A 25,055-nucleotide genomic window follows, 5' to 3' on the forward strand; every position below is an offset into this window, starting at 1 on the left:
AATAGCTGCACTACTTCCTGAGTTTAGGGAAGGGGCTTGGTCCCGTGCCCGCGCCCCGCGAACGCGCATCAAATTAGCATCGATGAAGTTTGTGCGAACATGGCGGATTTCCTGCCGACCAGGTCCGTGTTAAAAGTTTGTCTACCCGTCTGCCTGCTGAACAGCGGCGAGGTGGAGCAGCTCCGAAAGTCCAAGGAGATCGACAGATGCCTCTCCCGGGAGAAAACGTACGTGAAACGGCTGGTGAAGATCCTGCTGCTCGGCGCTGGCGAGAGCGGCAAGTCGACTTTCCTCAAACAAATGCGGATCATCCACGGCCAGGACTTCGACCAGCGAGCCCGAGAGGACTTCAGAGCCACGATTTACAGCAATGTTATCAAAGGTAACCTCGCTGCCGGCGGCGGGTGTGTTTGGAGAGGAAATAACCCGGTTTGCTGCCGCAGAAAGGCGCTTAAAATGGATGGGAAAGTTTCCACATCTGTGTAGCAGCGCTGGGCTGGCTGAGAGGACATTCATAAACAGTCTACATCTGCTGTCGGCACACCCTTATGATCCGTGTTTCTGCTGAAGTCTCCCCTTTTTAAGACTTGATATATTTACAGACTTGATGTGTATATACAGTTTTCAATGGCAATCATAGCCATTGGCCACAGGAAGGCGGTTTCAAACAGCCACGGGCAAGTTTTGTTGCTCAACAGCTCAGCCAGGGATGTAGCTAATGGAGGGCAAACCCACCAGAGCATTATGCTGCAAGGTGTTCCTGTTTGTCCACTCTTTGTATGTACAGGGAGGACACTAAACAACAGGGACTCTCTATACAATGCAGCTCAGAGCAATCTAAACCACCTGAAAGAGCACAGTTGAGTTCATCTCCAAGTGTCATCAAAATATTTTGAAATTTGATTTTAAAAAATGTAGCATTTGCTCTGTATGCAAGGTCAGGTGTTCCACCTCCTGTGCATGGTTATGAGGTTAATTATTACAGAGGCAGGTTCAAATGAGTGAATCAGAGGGAAATGTGGGCACCTTTTGATGGTCTTTTTATAGAAAGATTTGTGATAGAGGACTATGTTTGTCTTAAAATCATCATCCTGTTAGTTGTTAGTTACTAGTTTGCTGTTAACAAGAGGTTAACCAGCTCTTCTTGTCTCTCTTCCACATGTGGTCAGCTTGATTTTTAGGACACCATCAGTGGGCCTCTCTCACTTTGGTCTTTTCACTTCCTCTACAGGTGTTCGTGTGTTGGTGGACGCCCGGGAGAAGCTGCACATCCCGTGGGGTGACCCGGACAACCAGCGGCACGGAGACAGCCTGATGGCGTTCGACACCCGGTCGGCTAAGATGGCCAGCGGGCAGCTGGAGACGTCCGTCTTCTTGCACTACCTGTCTGCCATCAAAGCTCTGTGGGTGGACTCGGGCATACAGAACGCATATGATCGTCGCAGGGAGTTTCAGCTGGTAGGTGGCAGGACACACACACTGAAGTAGCTTTACTGAGAGGTGAGGGTGGCCACGTTGTTTTTGTAGCACAGTTTTTCTTGATGTGGCTCTCAGACACTGATCTCTATCACCAAATCCAATAAGAGGTTTTTTGGTGTTCTGAGTTGAGAGCTGGAGGGTTGAAAGGCGGGGAAGGCAGTGAAAACAGAAAGTGAAACTGATTTTATTCTCAATTCATCCCCCCTTTCCTCTCTCCCTGTATCTCTGGCGTGCTCTCTCTCCCTCGCTCTCTGTCTCTCTGTCTCCGTCTCTCTGTTGAGCGGTCAGACATGTGATTGAGTCAGCTTCCTGTTGACACCTCTCCCCGCTCCTTATGTCTTGGCTGTCAGCATGCATGTTTTAACAAACTAACGTTTACCCCAGAATAACATTTGTGGTCGACGGCACACTGAAATGGGACTTTCTGGTGGCCTTATTTTGCCAGGTATTACTTTCACAGCCTGTGCTTCCTTGTATTTGTTTAATTTTATGCGAGCTGTCAGGTCATGTGATGAAGTTCATACATTGTCCGGCAGTTGAGGAGAGAATAGGGGACGCACTTCTCCAAGTTGCCTTCAGGACTGAGACAAAAGCAGAAAATTGAAATGTTTCTGTCAGTTGCATAAGGCTCAACTGTTCTCAATGGCCTTTTCACACACACACACACACACACACACACACTCAGCTTGTTGTTGCGAGCCGGTTGTGCAGACAGAAAGGGGAATAAGAGTGATCAGAGCAGGAATGTTGATCTGTAGTTAAACAGCTTTATGCTTACAAACAGAGCTCTCCCACTTGGCAGTATTGGTTCTCACACCCAAAGTTACACACGTACACACATATATATTCATTCTCTGTGCATGTAGGGCTGCTACTAAACATTATGTTCATATATTTTGGCATATAAAATGTTAAAATAACACCTCATACAAGTTCCTACAGTGTAAGTTGGCATCTTCAGATTTGTGGTTTTGTCTGACCAACAATACAAAACCCAAAAATATTCAAGTTACTGTCCTAGAAATCAAAAAGGCAGCAGGTCTTCAGATTTTAGTAGCTTAACAAGTTTTTGTTTGTTTTTTTTCATGAAAAAGAACAAATGTTTAATCTGTTAATCAAAATTTGAAAATATATGCAGAAACAATATGTTGTTTAGTCCGTCAACAGAAAACGAATTGCGATAGTGACATTAAATGACTAATTTGATCATTTATGTTGCCCAACTACTAAACATTTGCTGGTTCAAGCCTCTCAGATGTGCCTTTTGTGCTTTTCTCCGTTTTTAATCATTTTAGAATAACTGTCATTAAGTTTTGGACTGTTGGATAGGAAAAAACAAACTGAACACATCACCTTTTCAAAGATGATGTGACATTTTATAGATATTCAGACATTTTATAGACTATTGATTAGAAAATGTTTAGACATTTCTAAGTTTTCATACTAAGTCATTGTTTTAATTGTGTATTTAATTCAATTCAATTTTATTTGTATAGCCCAATATCACAACAGAGTGTCTCATAGTGCTTTACAAAGTTCACTGAAATTTACAGTCGATGTAACTCATTACAGGACTACCTATACATGCATACCGACTACTGCACAGCAGAATATCAGATTAATTCACTCAATCAAGGAAATTAGTAACTATTTTGGTAGCTGTTTTTTATTTATCAAGCAAAATTGACTGAAGTTTCATGGTTTCAGCTTCTCAAGTGTGAGGATCTTTTTACTGTGTTAAATGAACTTGAACTCAAACTGAATATTTTGGGGTTTTGGATAAAAACAAGTCATTTGAAGTTGTCACTTTGGGTTTTGGAAAATTGTGATGGATTTCAAACCCTTTTCTGACTTTTAGGATTACAATTAGCCAAACAAATCTGCAGATTAATCTATAAAGAAAATGATTAAGAGTTGCAGCCTCTCTGTGATGTAGAAAACCTCGATATCAAATGTCAAACTTGAGGGCATCATCTCTCCAAAACACTAGCTTTCCCATTCAGACACGGACACACAAATGATAACTAGAAGCAGCAGCTGAAGAGTTGTTCTTTTGGGAGCTGTTTATATTTTCCCTGCTCTTGTTAGTGAGGGCTAATTTGTTTTTCTGCCAGCAGATACAGCCCATTGTGTTTGGACCATGCCCTTTAAGTATTTGCATCACAAATCACAAGCGCCTTCGGGCTTGCTCGTAATCATCATTAAAAACACATGTACAGACTGAAACCACACACGGATTCTGTCTCTTTGTGTCGCACAAAGTTCACACAGTTGGCCATAAATGTTCTGTCTCTCTCTTCTCACCTCAGCAACACAAGCTAAACGACAAGTGGCAGAAAGCCCCTGTAGATCTGCCACAGTTCAAATGACATGCTGTCATTGTTATCCGATGTTGCTGTTTTGCTTTTATGGGTCACTGATATTAAAGTGCAGGTGTTGTCATGCTTTATAATGAACGGAAAGAGCACGGAGTGAACGCTCCTCTTGTTTCTCTTCTCCTTTTTTAAAAAAAAAAAAAAAAATCGTTCTCTGATTTCAAAACCCCCAGTCCCCTCAGATTTGAGCTCCTTTACTCAAGTGAAGCCAGAATTGTGGCCAAAATTAAAAAATCAGCCAGAATAGTAGCTCCTGTTTCTCCAGGTTTAGCGTAGTGCCACGCCATGCTACGTATACACACACACACACACACACAGGTTTTTCAGGTCAGGTTAGTTTTTTAAAAGATCAAAAGGTGCTTTCAGTGAGAGGAAATGGATGGTACGTCGCTCTAGCCCTCAGAAATGCAACTCAAACAATCGCTACTATGGATAAAATTAGAATTTTCTGGCGAGTGTGATGCTTTACTGTGTCATCAATGCAAAATAATCCCCTGAAAAAGGCTTGGCGTGTCTTTGTAGAAGCACAGGAAAGATGACCGTCAAATCTGTTTTGCTTTTTACAGTCAGTTTTTGGTTTATGTCGAGTACAGGACACACACACACGCACAGATAAAGGAATGCATAGTCTTGAAAGCCTCATGTCTGGGCTTGCACTAATTGCACATGAACAGAGTCAGAACAAGCTAGAAAAACACCCCTACACACACACACACACATACGCGCATAGACACACTTACAAAGCTAGCCGCACTTCTGTATACATCAAAGGGACACAAACACGTGTCTGCTGCAACACCAAATACTTTGCATCCTGCTTCAGCTACTCAGAGCAGACTCAGCTCTCAGGCGGACACACAGTTTTGGAAGCGAAAGCAAACAGATTACCTGTGTGTGTGTCTGTGTGTGTGTGTCTGTGTGTGTTCCTGTGTGGCAGCAAATAAGAGATTTTGTCCCGTGGCGGCTCTGTGTCTCCACAGCAGCAACGAACCTATTCTACCAAATGCAATAATATCAGTTAGTCCGTGTGTATTGAATGCAAACTGTACTGTGTTTATGGTTAAATTGACTGAATGTAACGAATTGTGTAGAATTAACAGAAATTCCTGCTCTGTCCTGTCGCAGGGTGAGTCAGTGAAGTATTTCTTGGATAATCTGGATAAGCTTGGCGAGCCGGTAAGTTGTTTCTGCCTGCACTGATTGTTATAATCGGACGTGTACAAATTATAGTTAATATTGCAGCATGTCTAGACAATTTGAGGTTAGCTGACAAGCAACTAAAAATGGCTGATCACCAAAGATAATGCTGACATTTTGGCGGGGAAGCGGACCACTTTGTCATGAGAGAACTGGAAACTGCACCTCAGTCTTGGTGATGTGGGACGTTTGATAAAGTCCAGAGTAATTCAGTCAATATAACAGGTCAGCAAGTCTTAAAAGTCTCTAAAAGTATTTAATTCAGTTTCCTCGACAAAAAACGTCCGAAATCAAAAGTGAGATTGTGCTGCAGGAGCCCGTTCAATCCTTTTTAGTGCAGCATCATCAGATCACTGCTGCTAACTGTTATAAGGAATGAGTGTTGATTATAGTAAAAACCCAACAATATCACAAACTAAAGATTGTCATTAGGACTGCTGAGGAGGACAGAAAAAATGTGGTATTGTACTGATAAATAATTCAAGGCTGGTTTTTCAAGTTTCTATCCTTTGGATGATATGAGTGTAGGAAAGGCATCGAATTGCATTTTGGTGGCAATAAAAAGTCTTTAGATTTAATTTGGTGAACACTGCAGAAACAAATTATACATATGAGCAGAATTTATTTCATAAGAGCTGGAATTTTTCCTTGATTTCATCAAAGTACTGCCGAATATCCCCATTCTTTTGAATGATCTCTTTTTAATCTTTTTTTTCTTCATAATTTTCCCCCTCCCCTTTGTCTCACTTTTGCCAGACATTACAAAGATTGACCATATTAATAACCTCCTTCCAAAACGTTATTTTAATCAACAAACGGTGAAGGAGACTCTTCAAATATCTTAACAAAACAAGTATCAGGAATATTCCCATGATTTTCTGTCACTTAGTGTCGATTGTTTGTCTCTGAGCTTCCAATCTTCAGTAGAAATCTCCACCTTTAGATCCAACTTCTTAGCTTCCAGTTTAGACTGTGAGGTTTCAGTGGAACCAGATAGAAGCCAGTTATAAACTCATATTGTTGACCCTTTAGTACGGACTGTTTGAATGAAGTATTTCCCTAAATTGGACTAAAACAGCAGTTAAAACCTCCCCTATAATCATGTATTTCTTTCACCGATATCCAAAATTAAGTTTGGAACAAACCGTTTCGTGAGGATCTAAAGTAACCTGCTAATTCCATATGAAACAAACTCTCTGCTTTTAGCTGTAATATGTTGTTTCTCCTTTTTAATTCTCCGTGCACGCAGACACTCGCTCATTGTCTCTCCTTCTCTCCTCCAGAATTATCTTCCCAGTCAACAGGACATCCTGCTGGCCCGTAAACCCACCAAGGGCATCCACGAGTATGACTTTGAAATCAAGAACGTTCCCTTCAAGATGGTGGACGTGGGAGGGCAGCGGTCGGAGCGGAGGCGCTGGTTCGAGTGTTTCGACTCGGTCACCTCCATCCTCTTCCTCGTCTCCTCCTCTGAATACGACCAGGTAAAAAAAACAACAACACGTTGCTGTGGCAGACGCTGGCTATGGCATCTCATTTCCTCTCTCACACACACACACACACTCGTAATAGCCTGATAAGCGGCACATTAATCAGTTTGTTCTAGCAGATAATGTTTGGTGACTTTTTGATAAGTTTGCTGTGTCTATACACGCACACTTATTCTGTAGAGGCGTTGTTATTTATCTTGCAGCACGTGTAGATTAGCACAAATAAAACTTATTTTGCTCTGCTGTACCATTTAAAAAGTGATTTCCAAAGACACACTGTTGCAGAACTCTTTTTTATATTTAAATGGAAATCACCCATTGGCCTTAAGTCTGATTTAGTATAATACATCATCTTTACAGTACAATTCACACTTTGATACATACCTCAGTTTTGGGGTCATAGTTCAGTATGTTCAGAAGAAATAAACACAGTATAAGATTTTTTGTACAAAGATTGACCCAGACTACATTTTTGAGGGCGATATTGTTATTATAATATTTAAGTTAAAAAAAAAAATAAAAAAAAAACTGATGTATCATCTAAAGTAATTTTTTATTTTTTTTCAATATACACCAACATGTTGGATTCCCTAAATTCACTTATTATGTCATTATGACCAATACATTTAGCTGTGTAGGATATTTTTCAGTTGGAAAACAAAGCTGTCTGGCTGGTAAACTATGTAATAATGACACTCCTCCTTCCTAAATTACCTCAAACATATCTTTGCTGTTTCTTTGTTGCTGTGTCTCATTTTTAATATGATAATATCGGCCCAGCTGGCCGAATCCCATATTCTCTTCAGAGGAGTCTGGATCTCTCCATTTTTGTATTTCCTCAGACATACCCAAGTTCAGCATAGTTCTCTCCCAATCTATCACTCTGTGTCTCCTGTTGCTGTAACTCAGCTGGGAAACTATAATCAGGCTTCAAGTTGGGTTTTTTTTGTCCCCACTTGTCCAGTCAGGCAAGTTGGTCAGAAATCTACTTGCCTCAAGTCAATTTGTACTCATCCCTGTACAACTTGTTTCATTTATTAGCAGAGTTGTGTGAGCAGCAGCCCTAAAGCACACTAACATTAGCAGAATCATTTCACTGAGGTCGTCTTTAAGAAAAGAAACGTTTCAAATTGGATGTTGTATGGAAACAGAGATTTTATCTTTAGGCCTGATTTTTCTGTGCGTAGCTATACTTTACTTGCCTGATGTGGCGTTTTACTTACAAGCAGGCAATAATAATGCATAATGCCCCCAAACAGTGACTATAGATGACACAGGTGGCTCTTCCAACCCAGCTAACAGATGAGAACTGAGCCACTGCCAAAGCTTTCTGGCTGGAGCGCACATTTATGTTGTGCACATGCTAAGATATTACCAATTTAGAATGAAAATAGAATTGAATACCAAACTGAATATGTTGTAGCAAATGGTTTGGAACAAATACACACCCATATTTTATTAAAAGGCCAGCTCGATCGGACATGATGTACCAAGATTTTGAACTCTAGGTGACTCTGTTAATGTTAATTAATTTCTCTTTATTCTTATTTCTACTTTAATTACATCTAGTACACAGTACTAGTACTGGCAGTAATGACTGTGTTTAATTCCTTCATTGTCTTTAACAGGTGCTGATGGAGGACAGGCAGACCAACCGACTGCGTGAGTCGCTCAACATCTTCGAGACCATCGTCAACAACCGCGTCTTCGTCAACGTTTCGATCATCCTCTTCCTGAACAAGACAGACCTGCTGGAGGAGAAAGTGAAGAACGTTGCGCTCAAGGACTACTTTCCCGAGTACACCGGGCAGGAGCACAGCCTGTCGGACGTCCAGGCGTTCATGGTGGAGTGCTTCCGAACCAAGAGACGCGATGCCACCCAGAAGCCCCTCTACCACCACTTCACCACGGCTATCAACACGGAGAACATCAGGCTGGTGTTCCGGGACGTCAAGGACACCATCCTCCATGACAACCTCAAACAGCTCATGCTCCAATGACCCCTGTCGACCTGTGAAAATAGAGGACCTGAATGGGGACAAGCCACCCCCTCGCTCCTGACGAGGACGTGGGAGAGAGCAGCCTCAGAAGAATCCGATAGACGTCAGCATTCTTCTTCAGCCGTTTTTTATATTAGTTTTTACTCTCCTCTTCGAAGAGTTGGCCTTCTTGTTAGTTCAGGGTTTGGTAGGGGAACGAGTCAGTGGGACAGACTTTGGTTATAAAGAGGGACAGCAGGCGGTTTGGATGTTGGAGAACATCTGATCTTTGCTGCTTCGTCTTGAGACTCCTCCGGCCTGAGCGCTGCCTTACAGCACAAGACACACTGGGGCTTTTCTACTCACAAGGTGCTGGTGCTGGCTCCAACGCCAGTGCCTAGCTGTGGAAACCTGCAAAACCTTTTTACAAACCGGGCATATGGTCTCTAAACCAGATATACAACTTGCTAGGCAGCAAATACAGGAATGGTGAAATTAGTACATTTGTTTAAACAACATGCAGATAAGAGTTAGACGGTCAGAATGCTCCTAGATCATCGTTGATTTGCGAAGCTGTGTCCAAACACTGAATTAATTTAGGCCAAAATGGCTCCAGCACTGGCACCTTGTCTGTGGAAAAACACATGAAAAGGGCACAACCGAGAGACTGAACCTTTCCATATGATGTCTTATGGAGACCTGATCACTGTTTAAATCCTGCATTTGTGCCTGTGTCTCTAGTAGAGTTAAAGCCAATCATAGCTGCCTTTGAACAGATAATTGAGATGCAATTTTTCCATGTAACTTGTCCTATATTTGTTGTTCTAGAGGGCAAAATTACTGCAGTGAACATGCAGTCCACTGTTTTCTCAGGGTTGGATCAAAACCAGCGTTAATGTTGATGTCACTGTTGGTGAACTAACTGAATAATCTAATGTTCCTCTGGGTGGCGGCGCAGTGAGACTCAGCCAGGCCGCAGTACACTCAGCTGGGTGGTGTTCAGTGCTGTGTCCTCCTGGCTTTGACCCCTGAACGCTGACCCAGAATCCCCGTCTCTCTCTCACTTTGTTTTCTTCTCTGATTAGATGCCTTGTAAAGGGACAGACCTCCCCTGTTTGCCTGAATGATGAATGTCTGTTAATAGATGTACAGAGATTTTCACTAGATTTGTCTGAATATACTGTAACCAACATTATTATGGTAAGATGTAACCTGTCATGTGGATTATCTGTGTTGGCACTGAGTTATGACTCCAGGCGTGTCTGAAAGCACAATCTTGTGCTGTTTAGGAGCTCCCTTTAAAATACATTTTCAGTTTGCAGGAAAAAAATGTCGACAAAAAAAGCTACTGGAGTTGAATAGTTTTGGCAGCGACTGTATTCTGTGGGGGGCCAATCTTTGTTAGAGGACAACTTCCAGGCACTGTTAAAATCTGTTTCTCTGCCAAATCACCCCATGCTTTCTTGGAACTGCTCAGTTTATGCTTTTTCTCCAAAAAATGTAGCTCCTGTGTGCGTCAGTTTGCTTCCAGTCCTGGCTTTGTACATACTGTAATCTGTTGCCATGTAAATAATATTCAGGTTTATCTCCTTATATGTAAATGGTTGTAGAAATGGCATATTTTCCCTTTCTAAATGTTTCAAATCAGTGCTTTTTTTTCCAATGAAGATAACCCTTTGATGTAGATGTACTTTTATGTAATTTTTTTCATCACTTTATGCAATTCATTCCTGTGCCAAGTCTCATGCCACTCTAACCCTATCAATAAAATACACTTTTCTAATGAAAGTAGGCTCTTCTTTCCTTATTTTATGTATTATAATGTATATAACGCTACACTAAAAACACACCTTCACATACAGGGTCCAAAATATTTCAAATGAATGTAATTTAAAAATACAAATGGATGTGAGAAGCCTGTTTTTGCATGTTTTAAACTACTTCCCCTCTGAATTATTTTCATTTCATCCAAGAGTAAAATCTCCTTCCACGTGTTCCAATAAATCTATATACGTTTCGTTGTACACAGCTGAGGAAAGCCGTGAAGTGTGTCTGAAAGCCCAAGGAACAACTATGTGACTTTTGTGCTGAGAATTCTTTTGGGATAGTACTCTGCTTTCAGTTCCTACTAAACGAAACCGTCTTTTAAATCAACTAAATGTCGTGTTACGCCAGGTAATATCGTGACTACCACTGTGGGAAAATTTGAAGAAAAAAAACCCCCTGTGACAGAAATGTCAAAGGCTTTTGTGGGATTTTTGACCGATTACGTGTGAAAACGAACTGGTATGTTCGGGGATTCACGCGAAGCCGGAAGTGGGCAGGAGTGAATCATCTCAATTTACTACGTAGAGTTACGCACCACACCCACTACAGAGATTACTGTATGACCATACAGGCTTTTGATGAACTGACAGCCCCGTTACATCCCATCTCTTAAACACAGTTCCAAAATCCACCGTTATATTATTATACACCTATAATTTAAAGCTAATTGTGCGATTATTTTAATCATTTACACTCAGGCTCCTAACGCGCCACCTAAAGGGTCTTTCCTCACACAACAACAGTTACGAACCTGACTGCGAAAACGTGTCTAAACTGGAAGTATTTCCAAGTGACACCAGTGTGTATTAATGTGATAACTGGTGTCACTTTATAGTCACATTACTGCCGCCGCTGCTTTTTGGTTTCCTGTTCTAACTTTTGGGAACATGATTCACCCTGATTGGCTGTGTTTTTTACAGACGCGTGTAAAATGAGTTCTGGTAAGTGTCACAAATGTTTGTTTGTCATTCACAAGACACACGACGTCACCTAACCTCAACCGATATTAAAAGTGCGCTATTAATTGCACTGGGGTGTGCTGAATAATGACATACAGCAGAATCTGCTGCAAATTCTACTAAAAAAACTCTTCTTTCAGTGACAAGGTCAAATGTGCACGATGCAATAAATAGTACATAGTAGTTCAGTAACACATGTGGACACTTACTTTTAATCAGGATAAATAAATACCACTTCCTATCATGAAGTGATATTTGTCAGTGTTTGAAGTTTGTTCATATTTAAAGCTGAAAATAGTAGTTAAACTATCTCTTAAAACTTTTCAAGTGAAAGTGCAAAACATTTCATCTTCTTAAATGTGCCTGTATTTTGTTATATGTATTATTATAAAGTCAATTTCTTTTCATTTTAATTTCAATTTGGAGCATTATAACGTTTTATGGAAAAAGATCATCAGCTGATTAACTGATAATATAATTAATTGTGAGTTGCAGCCTTATACATGTTGGCCACATCTAAACATACATTTGTTGACACCACACTGTGCTTGTTTTAACCACACAGGAGCACTGCTCTGTCATTGTTTTTTCCCCCACAGAGGTGTGCCCATTCTGTGGTAAAACTTATAAAAGGTTGAAGAGTCACCTACCACACTGCAAAGCAGCAGCGAGCTCCAAAACACCTGCAACCAAAAATGAAAGAAAACAGAAAACATCTTCTCAGCTGGACGCAGCCCCGTCCGAACCAGCAGCAAAGGGAAAAACGTCCACACAGACGCCGTCGATGAGTACAGGTCAACAATCAAAGAGTAAAAAGTCTCCTGTGGTATTATCAGCACCACCGCAGTCGTCGTCACTGAGCTCTGCATTACCTTCACCATCAACTAAGAAGAAGAAACAGAGGCTGTCTGAAGAAATCAAGACAGCCAACATCCCCTCCTCACCCACATCTCTGTCTCCCACTATCTCTGAGCCCAAAAGGAAGAGTCTCCGTTCTTTGATAGAAGCTGCAAAGTCCAAACAGGTTCCTAAGGCATCACTGGAGGGGACCAGCTCTGCCTCAGATGACCAGCCTTCAGATTCAACTCCATTTGTGTCGGATCATCTAAGCTCCAACAGCACAGCGCAGAAAGAGACCAAAACTGATCCCGACAAAGACGCCCATCCTGCCTCCGCAGACACCAAACCCAAAGCTGCCTCTACAATGAAGTCAAAGAAAGACAAGACAAAGAAGGCAAAACCCCTCTCCACCAGCAGAGATGGCTCCAGCTCTCTGGACTCTAAAGTAAATAAGAGTAGTGCAAGACCCCGTGACTTCTGGATGGACGACGAGGGGGACAATGAGGATTTGTCTGCAAGTAAGATGCCCTTGAAATTAGGAAGTGGCCGCCAGGCGAGGATTACCCTCCAGGATGTTAAAGCCACATTAGGCCGAGCTAACTCCACCCGTCAGTCCGGCAGGCCGAGCATCCTGAGCCAGCTTCAAACCACCGATGATCTAAGCAGTAAAATACGACTAGGTACAAGCCTCAGTCCTGTTCCACTCCCAACAGGGAATCACAAAGATCTTGCTAGCTGCTTGGCAACAGCTAAACCTCTACAAGACCAGCTGCCCATTATCAGACCACAGCACACGCAGCTACAATCAGTTAGTGCAGTTAGTTCAAAGCCTAAACAAGCCTCTTTAATCCCCCGGCAACATGATGGTTCCCCTCAGCCTGCAGCTCCCCTCCTCTCAGGCCGTCTGTCGTCTCAGGTGAGCCAAACCACGACGCCTCCACGCACAGGCAGCGTGGACCAGGGGCTGAAGGTGGGCCATCACATGACAGGACTCCTCACAGTGTCCACATCGCCACTCATGCAGTTCTCTCATCTTGTTCCACAAACTCTGCCGGTGAGGGTGGAGACATTGGGAGGAGAAGATTGGTCAAAGCTCAAAGTCAGGAAACACAACACTGCTGATATCTCAACTAAAGGTCAGTATTTGAGAGTAAAAGAAGGGCTGGGTATCGAACCTCAAGAAAAGTACCAAAAAATGGTCAGATTCTTAGTTTTGTTTACTTAATCTTTAATTCTAGTTTCTGATGTAAATGTATTTTTACACAACATCTACCATTAAAGACCGTAAGATTCTTCAGTTAAAGATTAAAAAGGGTTGCATAAGATATTCATATTCCTCAAAACGATATTCCCCTAGTGATATGAAAGACGGTGTGTTTGTCTGTGTCAGTGCACTGATTCTTTATGGGTGTCATGAATTGCAGGCGCTCTGACACAAAGGAGTCTTGGACAGGTGAGACTGAAGGAGTTGCCTGAGTGGCTGGCCTGCAAAGCCCCCGGACATCCCAGAGACGTATTGGAAATGGTGCAAAGAGGTGAATTTCACACACATCTCACATAAATCCGAATATAATATATATCATGTATTGCTCATTAAACAGTAAACACAGCAGTAGGTTCACTGTTTGACAGACATGAGCATGATATCAGTCTGCTCATCTTACTCTGGGCATGACAGCAAATAATCCTTCATCCAAATTATTCCCTAAACTAACCTTCAAATCTTCTGCAGTGTTGAGTATGAAGTTTTACATTTTCCTCTCCTCTGCGTCTGTCAGGCTGGCAGTGGTATTACAGGAGGTATATTGACGTGAGGAAAGGTGGTGTTGGAGGACTGGCCATGTTGTTAGCAGGATACTGTGTGCTCAGCTACATCTGGAGTTACCCCCATATAAGTAAGTGTGTGAATCACTGTCAGTGTTGCTCTGTGTAAAGGGACACGCAGAGATAACTGAGCCTATTGATGGCTGTTTTTTCCAGAGCGTGATCGTTGGCGGAAGTACCACTGAGGCAGAGGGGAGATGGACAAGCCGGACTCTGTATGAGGAAACAGCAGCTTTGGCAGAAGGAGGGTTCAGGACTTTAAGGTTAATAATACACAGTATAACTAATCCAGATCCAAACATTTCCACAGGATTTATGTCTGGGAAATCAGTACTGATGAAGCTACAGCCAGCAGCTGCTTAACCCAGCTTAGCATAAAGACTGGAGACTCTGAAATGGTAACAAAAACCCACAGACAAGCGCCTTTAAAACTCATGAATTAACATCTTATATCTTGTTTGTTTAATCTATGAAATAACTTGCATGAAAAGACCAGCCGAGATGTTTCCATATTTCTAGACTTTATGCTAAGATAAGCAGCTGCAGGCTCAGATTTAATGGATGCACGTGTATATGAAAGTATAGTATTGATCATATCTCCCCCAGAAATTGAATAAGCAGTTTTCTGAAAATGTGGAACTATTCCTTTAACAACTGTAAGAGCTGTGTTTCTGATTTCTTTTGTTTTATTCTTGACTGATTTTGTTTTAGCTGCACAGAGGATCCAAACTGAACGCCTGTGGGCACCACAGTGACATAAATTACAGTATATGAATTATCTTTTATTAATTTCAAATTATTTATTTAACCTATCTATGTTCATCTCTGTTTGCCTTGTATCTTATTTTAGTTTGGGAAGGGAGTTATTCACAGGAGAATTCCTAAAAATGACTTTTGTAGTCACGGGTGGGGCTCCACTAGGTGTCGCTGTTGAGTTGTGTTACCAGACAGCAGAGGGGCTGGGCAGTCAAATGTTTGCTATGCAGAGTTTTCTTTGCTCCTTTGTGCAGAGGCATTGGTGCCGGGGTCCATGAGAGGATTAAAGGGAACCAACAGATTTTTAGCGTGATAAAGTCTAAGTCTGGCAGCCCAGATGTAGGGAAATGTGAAATTGAAAATGTCCTGACTTCAGTATCTGTGAACAGATCCGTATCTGTGTGGCAGAGGGTTGCAAATCTGTTTTCCTTTTACAAATGCTTCTCCTGTCGCATGATGTTATTATGCATGCTTAGTCCGTCGGTGCCAGTGTGTGAACACTCACAGAATAGTAATGGAGGGACGCTGAAGGAGGTTCTCAGCTGGACTGGACCAGTTTGTTATCGTATTCAAAATGAATTTATTGTTGACTCTTCCTTGCTGCTGTAGTGAACACACATTGGCTACAAATGAAGAAATTAAAGTATTTTTGTAACGATTTTTCCTGACGTCACTTCTTAGCCAACACAATAAAAAATAATTTCCATTTTCTTGTGGGTTTTTTTTTTGTTTGTTTTACATTCTTCTTTTTGTCTCCATACAAAAATTATAAATATTTGTGTTTCACTTTTCATTTTTATACAAAACAACAAACTATACAAATCAAGTGAGACAAAACAACAGTGAAAATGGAGGCAGAAAGAACACACAATTCTGCACTGGAAACGGGAGAGAAAAAGCACAGTATGTTCCTACCAGGCCCTCAGACACTGATATGCATCGAGATAACACAATGTTCTCCAGCAGTGGACACGTCCCTTACTTTGTGCAAGTCTACAACTAACTTTCTTGTGGATATAAGTGCTATAGAGGCACATAGTCTTGCAGCAACTACTTGAAGGAACAAATAACAAACCTCGCCTGACCCACACGTCATTAGAGATTTGCATTCAAAGCAGAGAGCCCAGTTTTCTCAGTGTGCACTGGTAGATATAAGAGGTCTATAGGCAGAGATGCAGGCGGGCTGCGATGGCCACTGGCACTCAAACACACAAATCTTCCACCCCGTAGAAAAGGCCTTCAGTCTGCTCCTGTAGCCTATTGGCAAGCATATTTCACAGACAAGTTTATAGGAGAAAGGTGACGTTGTCCAGAATCAACTCACAGAGCATTTAACACATTTAACCTAAGCTTTGGTCCTGTGTTGGCAGAAAATGCCCTTCCTTACTTATAACATAGTGCAGATTCATTAAAAGTGTCATTCCTAAAATAGAAATACAAGGCCAATATGTTGGATTATGTCTTATTCATTATGAAATATCACACTATGTTAGGTTTTGCCTCTAAAAGCTAAATGAAAATCAGAACACAGTGGGTGCCCAAGTCATTTTAAGGGAGCAGCTTCAGAGGAACCACGACAGCCACAGAGCTGTTGTCACCAGCACAAAGAAAAAAATCTGACAGTGATTCTGGACAAGATCACACACTCCCCTATCATGAATTTTGGTTGCGCTGCTGAAAAGAGACGAAATGTGAGAAATGCTTGAAAAGAAACACTGGAACGTGAGAAAAAACATCCTGGGGGACTGAACTAACGCTTGGGAATAAAGTCGAGAGGATGGAAATCAACATCTACATGAAAACAGTCATTGTGTATGTATGCAGATTTGACACATACACACCGATAGACGTGTCAAGGTTGTAAAGCATAGATAGATATGATCAATATATCGTTATACTGAATGCAGAAGGCAGACAAATATACATACAATCAATGACCCTCCAGAGTCATTCAAACTAATGACAATCTTGTCATGTTCACAAAGCCGGGGAACACATAACAGCAAACAAAAAGTCATATTTTAATGTCATTTCTAAAAATAAAAATAAAAAAAAGAGAGGGGAAATAAAAATCTCAATAAAAAAAGATAATGATATTGTAACATATGTTCCTCAATCTGAGGACTGAAGTCCCCTGACACAAACACACTGAAATGATAAAAGTGGTTCAGATCGAGATTTGTCCTGGTGTCTGTGCCGGGGCTTACATACCTTTAAGGTACAAAAGAAAAATGCCAAAGAAAATGTGACTTAAGCACAAGAAAAAAAGCATTGCAGAGTACAGTATCACTACTATATATGTCTATGTGACTAACTCGACTGGTATCTAGTGTGACTAAGAGGTTATCCTTGTTGCAGGCAGCTGAAAGCAGGCAATTGGATTTTGGTTCAGCTCCAAATATTCACATTCTGTTTATCCTAACGTACACCGACATACCGACCACAAGAGAGCCTCATACTCGTATAGTTCCTGAAATAAGCAACAGTACGTTTAGTGCAATTTGTCTATGTGAATGTATCTCTACTGAGCTCGCCTTAAGGGAAATCTACACCTCTGAACCGTGAATCTACCTGACGCATGTTGCTAAAGTGTGTGTGTGTGTGTGTGTGTCTTGTAACGCAGGAAGGATCTGAGGGAATGGATACTTTTGAATAGAGCTTCTTCATGTAAACACTTCAAAATAAAAACCTAGAATTAGGCACAGAGTCGTCATTTAGTCCCTCCTCCTCATCCCTGTTATCAGCATAGGTAGTGGGGGTTATCAACTGGCACAAAATATTACTGATGTGTGTGTTTGAGTGTGTATAAAGAGAGGGACACTCTTCTATAAGTCGCAGACTCTACCCCTTTAAAACATAATGTTAAAACAAACTAAACAAAAACATTTTCCATCAGTTAATCCATTGCATTGCACACATTCCCGGATCTTTATAGGTAATTTTAAGTGCTTGCGTTTACTCGGCACCTTGATGGAGTCTCTGACCCCTACTTGTGCCTCAACAACCCAAAAAATAAACCCAGAAGAACTTAATACATGCTACGTGGCCGGAGATGGTATCACAGAAATAACATCCTGAAAGAAGAGCTAACCTCTCCTCACGCGGGATTGCGGGGAAATACAACAAATTTTGCAAGCGGAGAATCTGACTAAACAAACAAGCACACACACACACACACACACACACACACACACACACACACACAAAAGAAGTCTAAACCATACATTGGGGATGATATGGAGCATCAGTCTTAACATTCCAGGATGCTGTTGACTGCCGCCTCCAGAGCAGAGTCTGTGTCGGGGTGAGCGGGCGAGGTGAGCTGAGAGGCGTACTGGGGCTGGATCAGCGGGGAGGACAGGTGGTGGGACACCTGGTAGTGCGTCTGTCCTCCTGACGTTGCTGCAAATGTTGAGGGGTTACCTTGGGGACAGCTGTTGGCAGCGGTGAGGCTGTTGTTGCTGGCGCTGCTGGGCCCGTAGTGTTGCTGGGATCTCTTCAGTTCCAGGACGCTCTTGTTTTCTGAGCGTGCAGGGTGGAGTCTATCTGCTGCACCTGGTCCTACAGCCCCACCCCCTCCCGGGTCTCCATACCCGGACTGGGAGTCTGTCCTGTACGCTGGCTCCGTAGAGCCTCTGTCCGACTGATTCCAACTACAGCTGGACAATGACGGAGAGGGGAGAGGATCTTGGAAAAGTTTTGATTTCGTCCCACAGCAGAAGTCATCCAAGAAGCTGTCTATAAAGCAGGCAAAGAGGAAGAGTTACATAAAATCTTTCCTGGGAAAATTATTTGCTCCAATTGCCTCTACTCTTTACCCTTTTTTTTTTTGTACCTGGATCCACTAGTACCATGCGTTTGTCTTGCGTCAGGTTGCTGCGCTCCTCTTGGTTGAAGGTCCTGTCAATCATCACCATTTCTGATGACGGACTGAAACGCTGCAGGGAAGGTGAAGGCAACCTGTCAGCCATGTGCATGTCACAACAGGAAGGACATGTATGCGTGCAACAATTTGCTCATGTGTGTGCCTACCTCAGCCTCCACCATTAGCAGCCGTCTGTATTTGTTCACCATGGCCTGGGTCCTCTTCAGCACCTGAGTTGCAACTACCTCAAATTCTTCATCCACTGCAAGCAAAACAACACAGAACTCAATGCAGATGAGGTTTACTTTGATTCTGCAAACATGATTTTACTTGCACATACAGGCATACACGTGCAGATTTCAGGTAAAGCTAATAGATTCAAAGCTGTACCTTGTGAGAACTCATCCTGGCTGGGTGGAGCCCCCTGGAACACATGGTAAGGGAGGAGTCTCTGCAGTGCATCCTCAATTGAAGTGAATTGACGTCGGTCTGGGGTCTGAACTCCAGCATGATCCTTCCTCAACTGCTGTAAAATCCTACAGAAGTGACAGATAAGCGAGACGAGCTCTGTCAGTGGATGAATGACGAGCTACGCAGACAAAAGACGACACTTCACAAATGGAAAACAAAAGCAAAATGGCCAAAAAACTCACATTCCTCCTTTTGTAAGTGGCAGAAGGGCAGGTCTCTTCTGAGCACTGACCTATAAAGGGAAAGTGTACATATCTGAATTATCATTATATCACTGATATCATCCCTATCAGCATAAACAACCTTGCATACACACCAAAATGAATGCAAAACAAATGGTGCAGAATGTGAGTCTGGAATGTACCTGAGAGTTTAGCGTTGAATCTTGAGTCATAGCTGAGAGAGATCGTACAAACAACAAAGCTCATTAGGTCAAAGTGTGGCAGATTACATTTAAATGCATCACTGACAAAAAACTAATTCAGCTGTTGTTACCGTGGATGCTGCTGAGCTGTGCCTGTCTGTCCTGTTTGAGGGCAGGTGATGACGAATTCTGAAAAATTAAGATCAAAGTGTCACTCAGACTACAGTTTTCAGGAAAGAGACACGAATGCGAAACACAGGGAACGTGAGATTATACCTGTCTGTAGTCTTGTTGTTCTTGTGTCACAGTACCAGGTAAAGGGGACAGAGAAGTGCAATTCTGAGTCTGAGTCACTAGAAGGCGCTGAACAGGGCTCGCCGCCGTCACTTGGCCTTGACTGCTGATCCCCGCCGTCGCTGGGCCAACCAGAGTCAGCCGCCCAGGAGCGCAGGAAGTCTGAACAGGGGCAGAGCTGGCACAAGAAACTCCTGTCCATGTTTGAGTTACAGCCCCTCCAACCTGACTCCCACCGACTACTCCCTGATTCAAAATTAGCTGGCCTCCTGGCGGTGCAGTGAAGTTCTGCCCCGCAACAATCTGCACTGCGCTCTGACTGGTAATTAGGGCATTTGAGTTGGGGTCAGCGGGGCCATTGTGGATGGTGCTGGCCGGAGTGAGCGCCAAAGAGCCGGGCAGCAAGAACTGTCCAGGTGGCATATTTGTCTGGGCCTGTCCCGCCTGTTGCTGCTCCAGCGGCGGCTGCACCACTATGGAGCCATTAGCTGTGTACTGTCCCCCCGCAGTAGCAGTGTTAGCATTAACTACATTGGCCATGGTGGAAGGAGTGGGCTGAAGACCAAGGCTGTAGACAGTCTGAGCCCCAGCTTGAAGGGGTTTAGGCTGGATAGGTCTGACAAGAGTCTGGGTCCCTCCCGGGCCTCTCTGGATGATGATGTTTTGAAGGGGGATGTTTTTGAAAGGTAAGCCAACTTGGCCCACCTGCCCTTGCGTAGGGGCAAAGACTTGCCCACTTGTTGCGCCTCCTGCTGCAGCTACAGGCGCCCCCTGCCTCAGCACAATCTGAGGAGTCCTCTCCAAGCTGCTCAGAGTCATCACACCACCGCCCGTCCCAAACGAGCCCAACACCTGGATGTGCTGGGCCGAGCCATTGGGCAGCGGGGACACCCCTTGCAGGAACTGGCCGGCGGGGAACGCAGCTGTCGCCGTGGTTACGACACCCACTCCCCCTCCATACCCCCCAGATACCAGCTGGGAGGGGAAGGGAACAGGAGCCTGCACTAAAGTGGGAGCGGGCTGGGAGTCTAGCAAGGCCTCCTGGGCCAACGTCTGCTCCGTGATGTCGGCCTCCATGAGAGACTTCTGTAGGATGTCAAAGGGCTGGTCCTCTCCGCCAAGATCCACCCCTCCAGGAGACGTCTCCGGCCCCAATTCATCCTCGATAAATGAAAGGCTGCTGGAGAGCTGGAGGCCTGCCCCTGCTGAATCCTCGCCAAATTCATCCATTGAAGAAGTGCCACCTTTGAGGCCGGCATTGGAACCGGCCTAAATGAGGCATTTGGTGAAAATGAGCAGAAAGTGGAAAACTGTTACAAGGCTGCTTTCTGTGTAGCTCATGAATCTGTGATGCTCTTCACCACCTGTACAAATAGGGAACTATACAATGAACTTTTTATAGTTTCTATCATGTAGTTTACCATTTTTGATTCCTTGCAGCATCCAATATTGTATTTCCCCAACTGGGTTCACGTATTCAGATATTTGTTCACTTACAACTTTCCTTGTCTGTTAAAATAGTGTTGGACAGATTGTCTCAATACAAAGCAAATCCTAATAATGGCGTTTCTGCTCAGATCTCAGTGAACACCTGAGAAAGCACTCTCTGTTGAGACCCTCAAGTTTTGTTGGATCAAAATAACGAGAGGCACACTCACCGTGTCACTAGAGAAGAAGGATCCATCTGAGCCATAAGCTGCATTTGTTACATCGTCCTCTTCAATCTGCAGACAGATAATAGAGTTAAACAGAGTTAAGTAACTGTTCAGACAAACTCTGTAAGGTGCGACTGTAAATACACTCTGAGACACTCACAGACTTGCTGTTGCTGCCATGGAGATAGTCATTCAGCGCATCCACATCTCTGTCAAGCGAACAGAGGAGATTTTTAGGTACAAACCCCAAAACAGGCTGAACATGACATCAATGTCTTTTCACTTATGTGCGGTTTAACACTAGCTTAACTCATCCAGAATAGATTGACATGAAATGCTTGGAGATAGATCTCCTGTGAATGGGCCACTAGATTATTAACTTCCTTAATTCAACTTAAGATGAAAAAAAATAAGTTTGCAGATAAGCGTGGCATTGATTTCAAAGAGGAACCGTAGTTATATTGCCCAACTATTTAAGCAGACGTGTGAAAATGTGTGGCAATATTGTGAATTGCCTGGTGAAGACAAATGTCAGTGCATCCATTCATAAAGTGCCTGTTTGTCCATGATGTAAATGTCACTTTTGAAGAGGGGGTTTTACCCTAAAATATCCAGAAGACGGCGATCGTCCTCATCATCCATGACACCTGAAAGATTACGGAGGGGTATAAGGATGGAATGAGGCAGGTGAGGAGATGGCAAATGTCTGATATGAACTAAGATTACATACTAGCCCACTTTATTACTTGTTTTTATCCTGAGCTGCAAAAGCTGTGTTATTATGATAGTAGTGTGGACATCTCACTCACAGATTTCCAGCAGGAAGCATGGATTCAGTCCCTTTGTTTCCGGGGCTGCAGAGTGAGAAACTGCATTTAGTCAAGATTACAAAATGATATGTGTGAGACAGTGAGGTAGGTGAGCCAGAAAGGAAGCGATGGGGGGGTTGGGGAGGAGGAAGAGGGGAACAATATGTCACTTAGTGCTGTGGGATATATGTATGCAAGGGCAGGATGGCCTTCATCCCCTCCTACAGATGTTTGTCTCTGACAACACCAACTCCCACCCATTACACTCCTCTGCTGTTCCACATCGGTCGTATTTCCAGTCTGCACAGTGAAGGCAACGTGTGCGTTTGAGGGTAAAACCACTCCACCCTGCTCCACATGTAGCTTGAATGGTTGCGTTTGCACACTGAGAGAGGCTTTATGTGGTGTCAGCCGGCTAAAGTATGCAGCTATCTTACTGCTAGTTAATAAAAGTGGAACAGAAACAAGCCCATGAGCACCAAAATGATCCAGCAGGGCAACTGACTATGAGTGTTTGGATATCTATCAAGTTAGTTGTATTAAAGCTATATTGATAGATATCAGAAACAGAGAATTCCTTTAGTCACTAATCCAACATTTAAGTAAAATTGTCTTTAGATACTAGGTCCTTTGGTTCTGTGTTACTGCCATGGAGAAATGTATGCTGCGTTCATGGGTCTGTGTGAACTGCAATGCTACAAAATGGCTGTTACCGTGACAAGCTGTCTTTACAGCTGAGCCACGTCCAGCCTCCATCTTTGGTTCAGGGAGAACAAAGACCGACAGCCCTTCTGAGCCAAACAGGCAGTCTGGAGTCACTTTAAACTGACTTTTAAACACCAAGAAACATGCCAGAGCAAGTTATATCACTGAACAGCGTGTTATCTTTTATATTTATACCAAAATAGACTTTATTTTCTCGATGGAGGTGACAGGGTACTAGAGGCAGTGAGGCTTCTTTGTTCTTCAAAAGTGGACAAAAATATGGAGGGGGCAAGCAATGTCGACAACGGAACCAAACGATTAATGCAGTGTCATTTTATTTCACAAAAAGCACCAAATTTGGGCTGTTTGTACGTAAAACATGATAATAAAAACGACCCTTGTTTGAAACGCCTAACAAACCAAAACTTAACCGTTGCTTCCAACGTGGAGGTTACAGATTAACGGTTTGATCAACGGAAATTTCGACTTTAGCTTCATTAAAAATGACGATAGAGCTGAAGTACCAATGCTGACAAAAATGAGCCTTAAAAGTAGCACAAAAACGCCCGACACGCAGACGAAGAGCCAGTTTTTAGTCAGGAATGTGAAAATAACGCCAGGTTTTCCAGAAAATTTGAACATTTTGCCTGATTTTAAGCTCTAAATGAGCCTCCGCAGTCCGCCCTAGCATGCTTCAGCGCGGACTAAGCTAGTCCCCGCCGTAGTCTAGCTACTGGCGCTGAGCTGCACCGCCGTTGGTTTTGTAAGCCAGCTAATGTACAGCTTGCAAGTTTTATTTCCAAAAATAGACTGAATCGACAGAATGATAATCGCATTCAAGCAGCACAAAACGCCCGTCGTCCAGCCTGTGACTGGTCGCCGCTGACGTGATCTTTCTTTCTCTGTCGGGGAGGCTTTCATTTGTCCTCCATGTGGCTCATCCGCAAGCTTGAAAAACGTCACATTTGTCTCGATTTGCCGAACCGACGCGTTTGAACCGGCGGGATAATGAGCTCCAGCCCGGGTACCGCTCGGGTATCTTCCCCGGGGTACGGACCGCTTCTCATTTTAACCACCAACACCGGCCTGGTCTGGTTAGCTAGCCGCGGTGTCGACGACGCCTGTTTTGAAAACGTCGGCTAGAATCGGTGGAAAATGCCACAGGACGAAACCGCGCCGAGCCCATACATATTAATCCCGATTAGCAAAACATAAAGACGACTCAAAGAGGCGAACCCTTTACTCCTGTCTCACTCCTCTTGAAACCCAATATCTCCATTTGGCAACTTTTAATTTGCTCCCCCCTCCTTCTCCTCCTCCTCCTTCTCCCTCTCCCACTCATATATTTTTCTCACTGTCCCTGTTCTGTCTCGGATAGATTTTTCTCTCCGCTCAAACTCTCTTCCCTCCCTGAAGGAAGGGAGGAAGGAGGTTGTGTGTGTTTTTTCCTTGAAATTTTTATCACAAAATTATAATACACTCAAAGGGAAACTCACCGTCATGAAAAAGCAGTGCCTTGTCAACGGGGTTTCCTCGCCATCACCGCACGGGTCGCCGGGGCAGCGCACAGAGCGGAGCAGCAGCCTGAGCGGCGGCATGCAGCCCATCACATCCACACAGGAAGCACACAAACAGAGAGAAAACACCGGCAAAAACACATTTCTGCAGCGATTTGGGTCATAATTACGGCTTTCACTGGCCTTTATAAATTACACATAAATGTTATTATATTCAGTCATCACCAGCAGTAGAGGGCGGGCCTCTGCTGCCACACCTTGACTCAGGTAGTTACCTGACAAATCCACTAATTTTTTTTATGCTCAGGCATCAGAAGTTTATATATTGTTTTGGCATAAATCGCTCTCATTGTGCACATTAGCTTTTTAATTATGACATCTTTGTGTTTTTCTTCCTCATATGCCACTACAGAGTATATTTAAATATAGATGTAATAATTTATATGATACTGTAATGCATCAGAGTTGTTGTTTTTTAAAGGGTTACCATAGTTCCCCTGACCCTATCTTAAGCAACAGGTTAAGAAAAAATATTTTTATTTGATTTTGCCATAAATGCACCCAACACACATGTCCAGATACAGGCGACACAAAAACAGGGGGAATTAAACAAACTATAAAACTATAAAGAACACACAAACAAACAGTG

At 43.1% G+C, this 25,055-nt stretch overlaps 3 protein-coding genes across 4 annotated transcripts; 2 read left to right on the top strand and 1 right to left on the bottom strand.

Moving 5' to 3' along the window:
- The first annotated feature begins 89 nt into the window (after positions 1-89).
- LOC139219373 (guanine nucleotide-binding protein subunit alpha-13-like) lies at positions 90-10,308 on the top strand. Its single transcript, XM_070851198.1, has 5 exons — positions 90-382; positions 1,232-1,458; positions 4,980-5,030; positions 6,335-6,535; positions 8,170-10,308. The coding sequence occupies exons 1-5, from the start codon at positions 100-102 to the stop codon at positions 8,539-8,541; spliced, it is 1,134 nt and encodes a 377-aa protein (XP_070707299.1). The 5' UTR covers positions 90-99; the 3' UTR covers positions 8,542-10,308.
- Positions 10,309-11,211: 903 nt separating this feature from the next.
- On the top strand, positions 11,212-15,435 carry LOC139219654 (mitochondrial nucleoid-associated protein 1). Its single transcript, XM_070851587.1, has 5 exons — positions 11,212-11,288; positions 11,906-13,282; positions 13,571-13,681; positions 13,925-14,041; positions 14,127-15,435. The coding sequence occupies exons 1-5, from the start codon at positions 11,279-11,281 to the stop codon at positions 14,153-14,155; spliced, it is 1,644 nt and encodes a 547-aa protein (XP_070707688.1). The 5' UTR covers positions 11,212-11,278; the 3' UTR covers positions 14,156-15,435.
- bicral (BICRA like chromatin remodeling complex associated protein) lies at positions 15,419-24,450 on the bottom strand. Of its 2 annotated transcripts, XM_070851585.1 has the most exons (13): positions 24,386-24,450; positions 22,185-22,229; positions 21,977-22,022; positions 21,536-21,584; positions 21,379-21,444; positions 19,703-20,989; positions 19,558-19,615; positions 19,427-19,458; positions 19,245-19,294; positions 18,982-19,127; positions 18,759-18,853; positions 18,562-18,664; positions 15,419-18,464 (listed from the first exon to the last, which is right to left on the bottom strand). In XM_070851585.1, the coding sequence occupies exons 3-13, from the start codon at positions 22,015-22,017 to the stop codon at positions 17,977-17,979; spliced, it is 2,415 nt and encodes an 804-aa protein (XP_070707686.1). In that variant the 5' UTR covers positions 22,018-22,022; positions 22,185-22,229; positions 24,386-24,450; the 3' UTR covers positions 15,419-17,976. The 2 variants fall into 2 exon arrangements, with proteins under 2 accessions (XP_070707686.1, XP_070707687.1); XM_070851586.1 differs by lacking the exon at positions 24,386-24,450 and having other exon boundaries at positions 22,185-22,419.
- Positions 24,451-25,055: the final 605 nt, after the last annotated feature.

The sequence above is a fragment of the Pempheris klunzingeri genome, chromosome 20 (genome assembly GCF_042242105.1).
Source record: "Pempheris klunzingeri isolate RE-2024b chromosome 20, fPemKlu1.hap1, whole genome shotgun sequence".
Classification (NCBI taxonomy): Eukaryota; Metazoa; Chordata; class Actinopteri; order Acropomatiformes; family Pempheridae; genus Pempheris; species Pempheris klunzingeri.

Coding starts and splice junctions, on each gene's coding strand:
- LOC139219373 (XM_070851198.1), top strand. CDS start 100: ATGGCGGATTTCCTGCCGACCAGGTCCGTGTTAAAAGTTTGTCTACCC. Junction 383..1,231: donor TTACAGCAATGTTATCAAAG/GTAACCTCGCTG, acceptor CTTCCTCTACAG/GTGTTCGTGTGTTGGTGGAC. Junction 5,031..6,334: donor TGGATAAGCTTGGCGAGCCG/GTAAGTTGTTTC, acceptor TCTCTCCTCCAG/AATTATCTTCCCAGTCAACA.
- LOC139219654 (XM_070851587.1), top strand. Junction 13,682..13,924: donor ATTGGAAATGGTGCAAAGAG/GTGAATTTCACA, acceptor TGCGTCTGTCAG/GCTGGCAGTGGTATTACAGG. Junction 14,042..14,126: donor CTGGAGTTACCCCCATATAA/GTAAGTGTGTGA, acceptor TGTTTTTTCCAG/AGCGTGATCGTTGGCGGAAG.
- bicral (XM_070851585.1), bottom strand. CDS start 22,017: ATGGATGATGAGGACGATCGCCGTCTTCTGGATATTTTAGG. Junction 19,128..19,244: donor CCACTTACAAAAGGAGGAAT/GTGAGTTTTTTG, acceptor TCACTTCTGTAG/GATTTTACAGCAGTTGAGGA. Junction 18,665..18,758: donor TGCTAATGGTGGAGGCTGAG/GTAGGCACACAC, acceptor CCTTCCCTGCAG/CGTTTCAGTCCGTCATCAGA.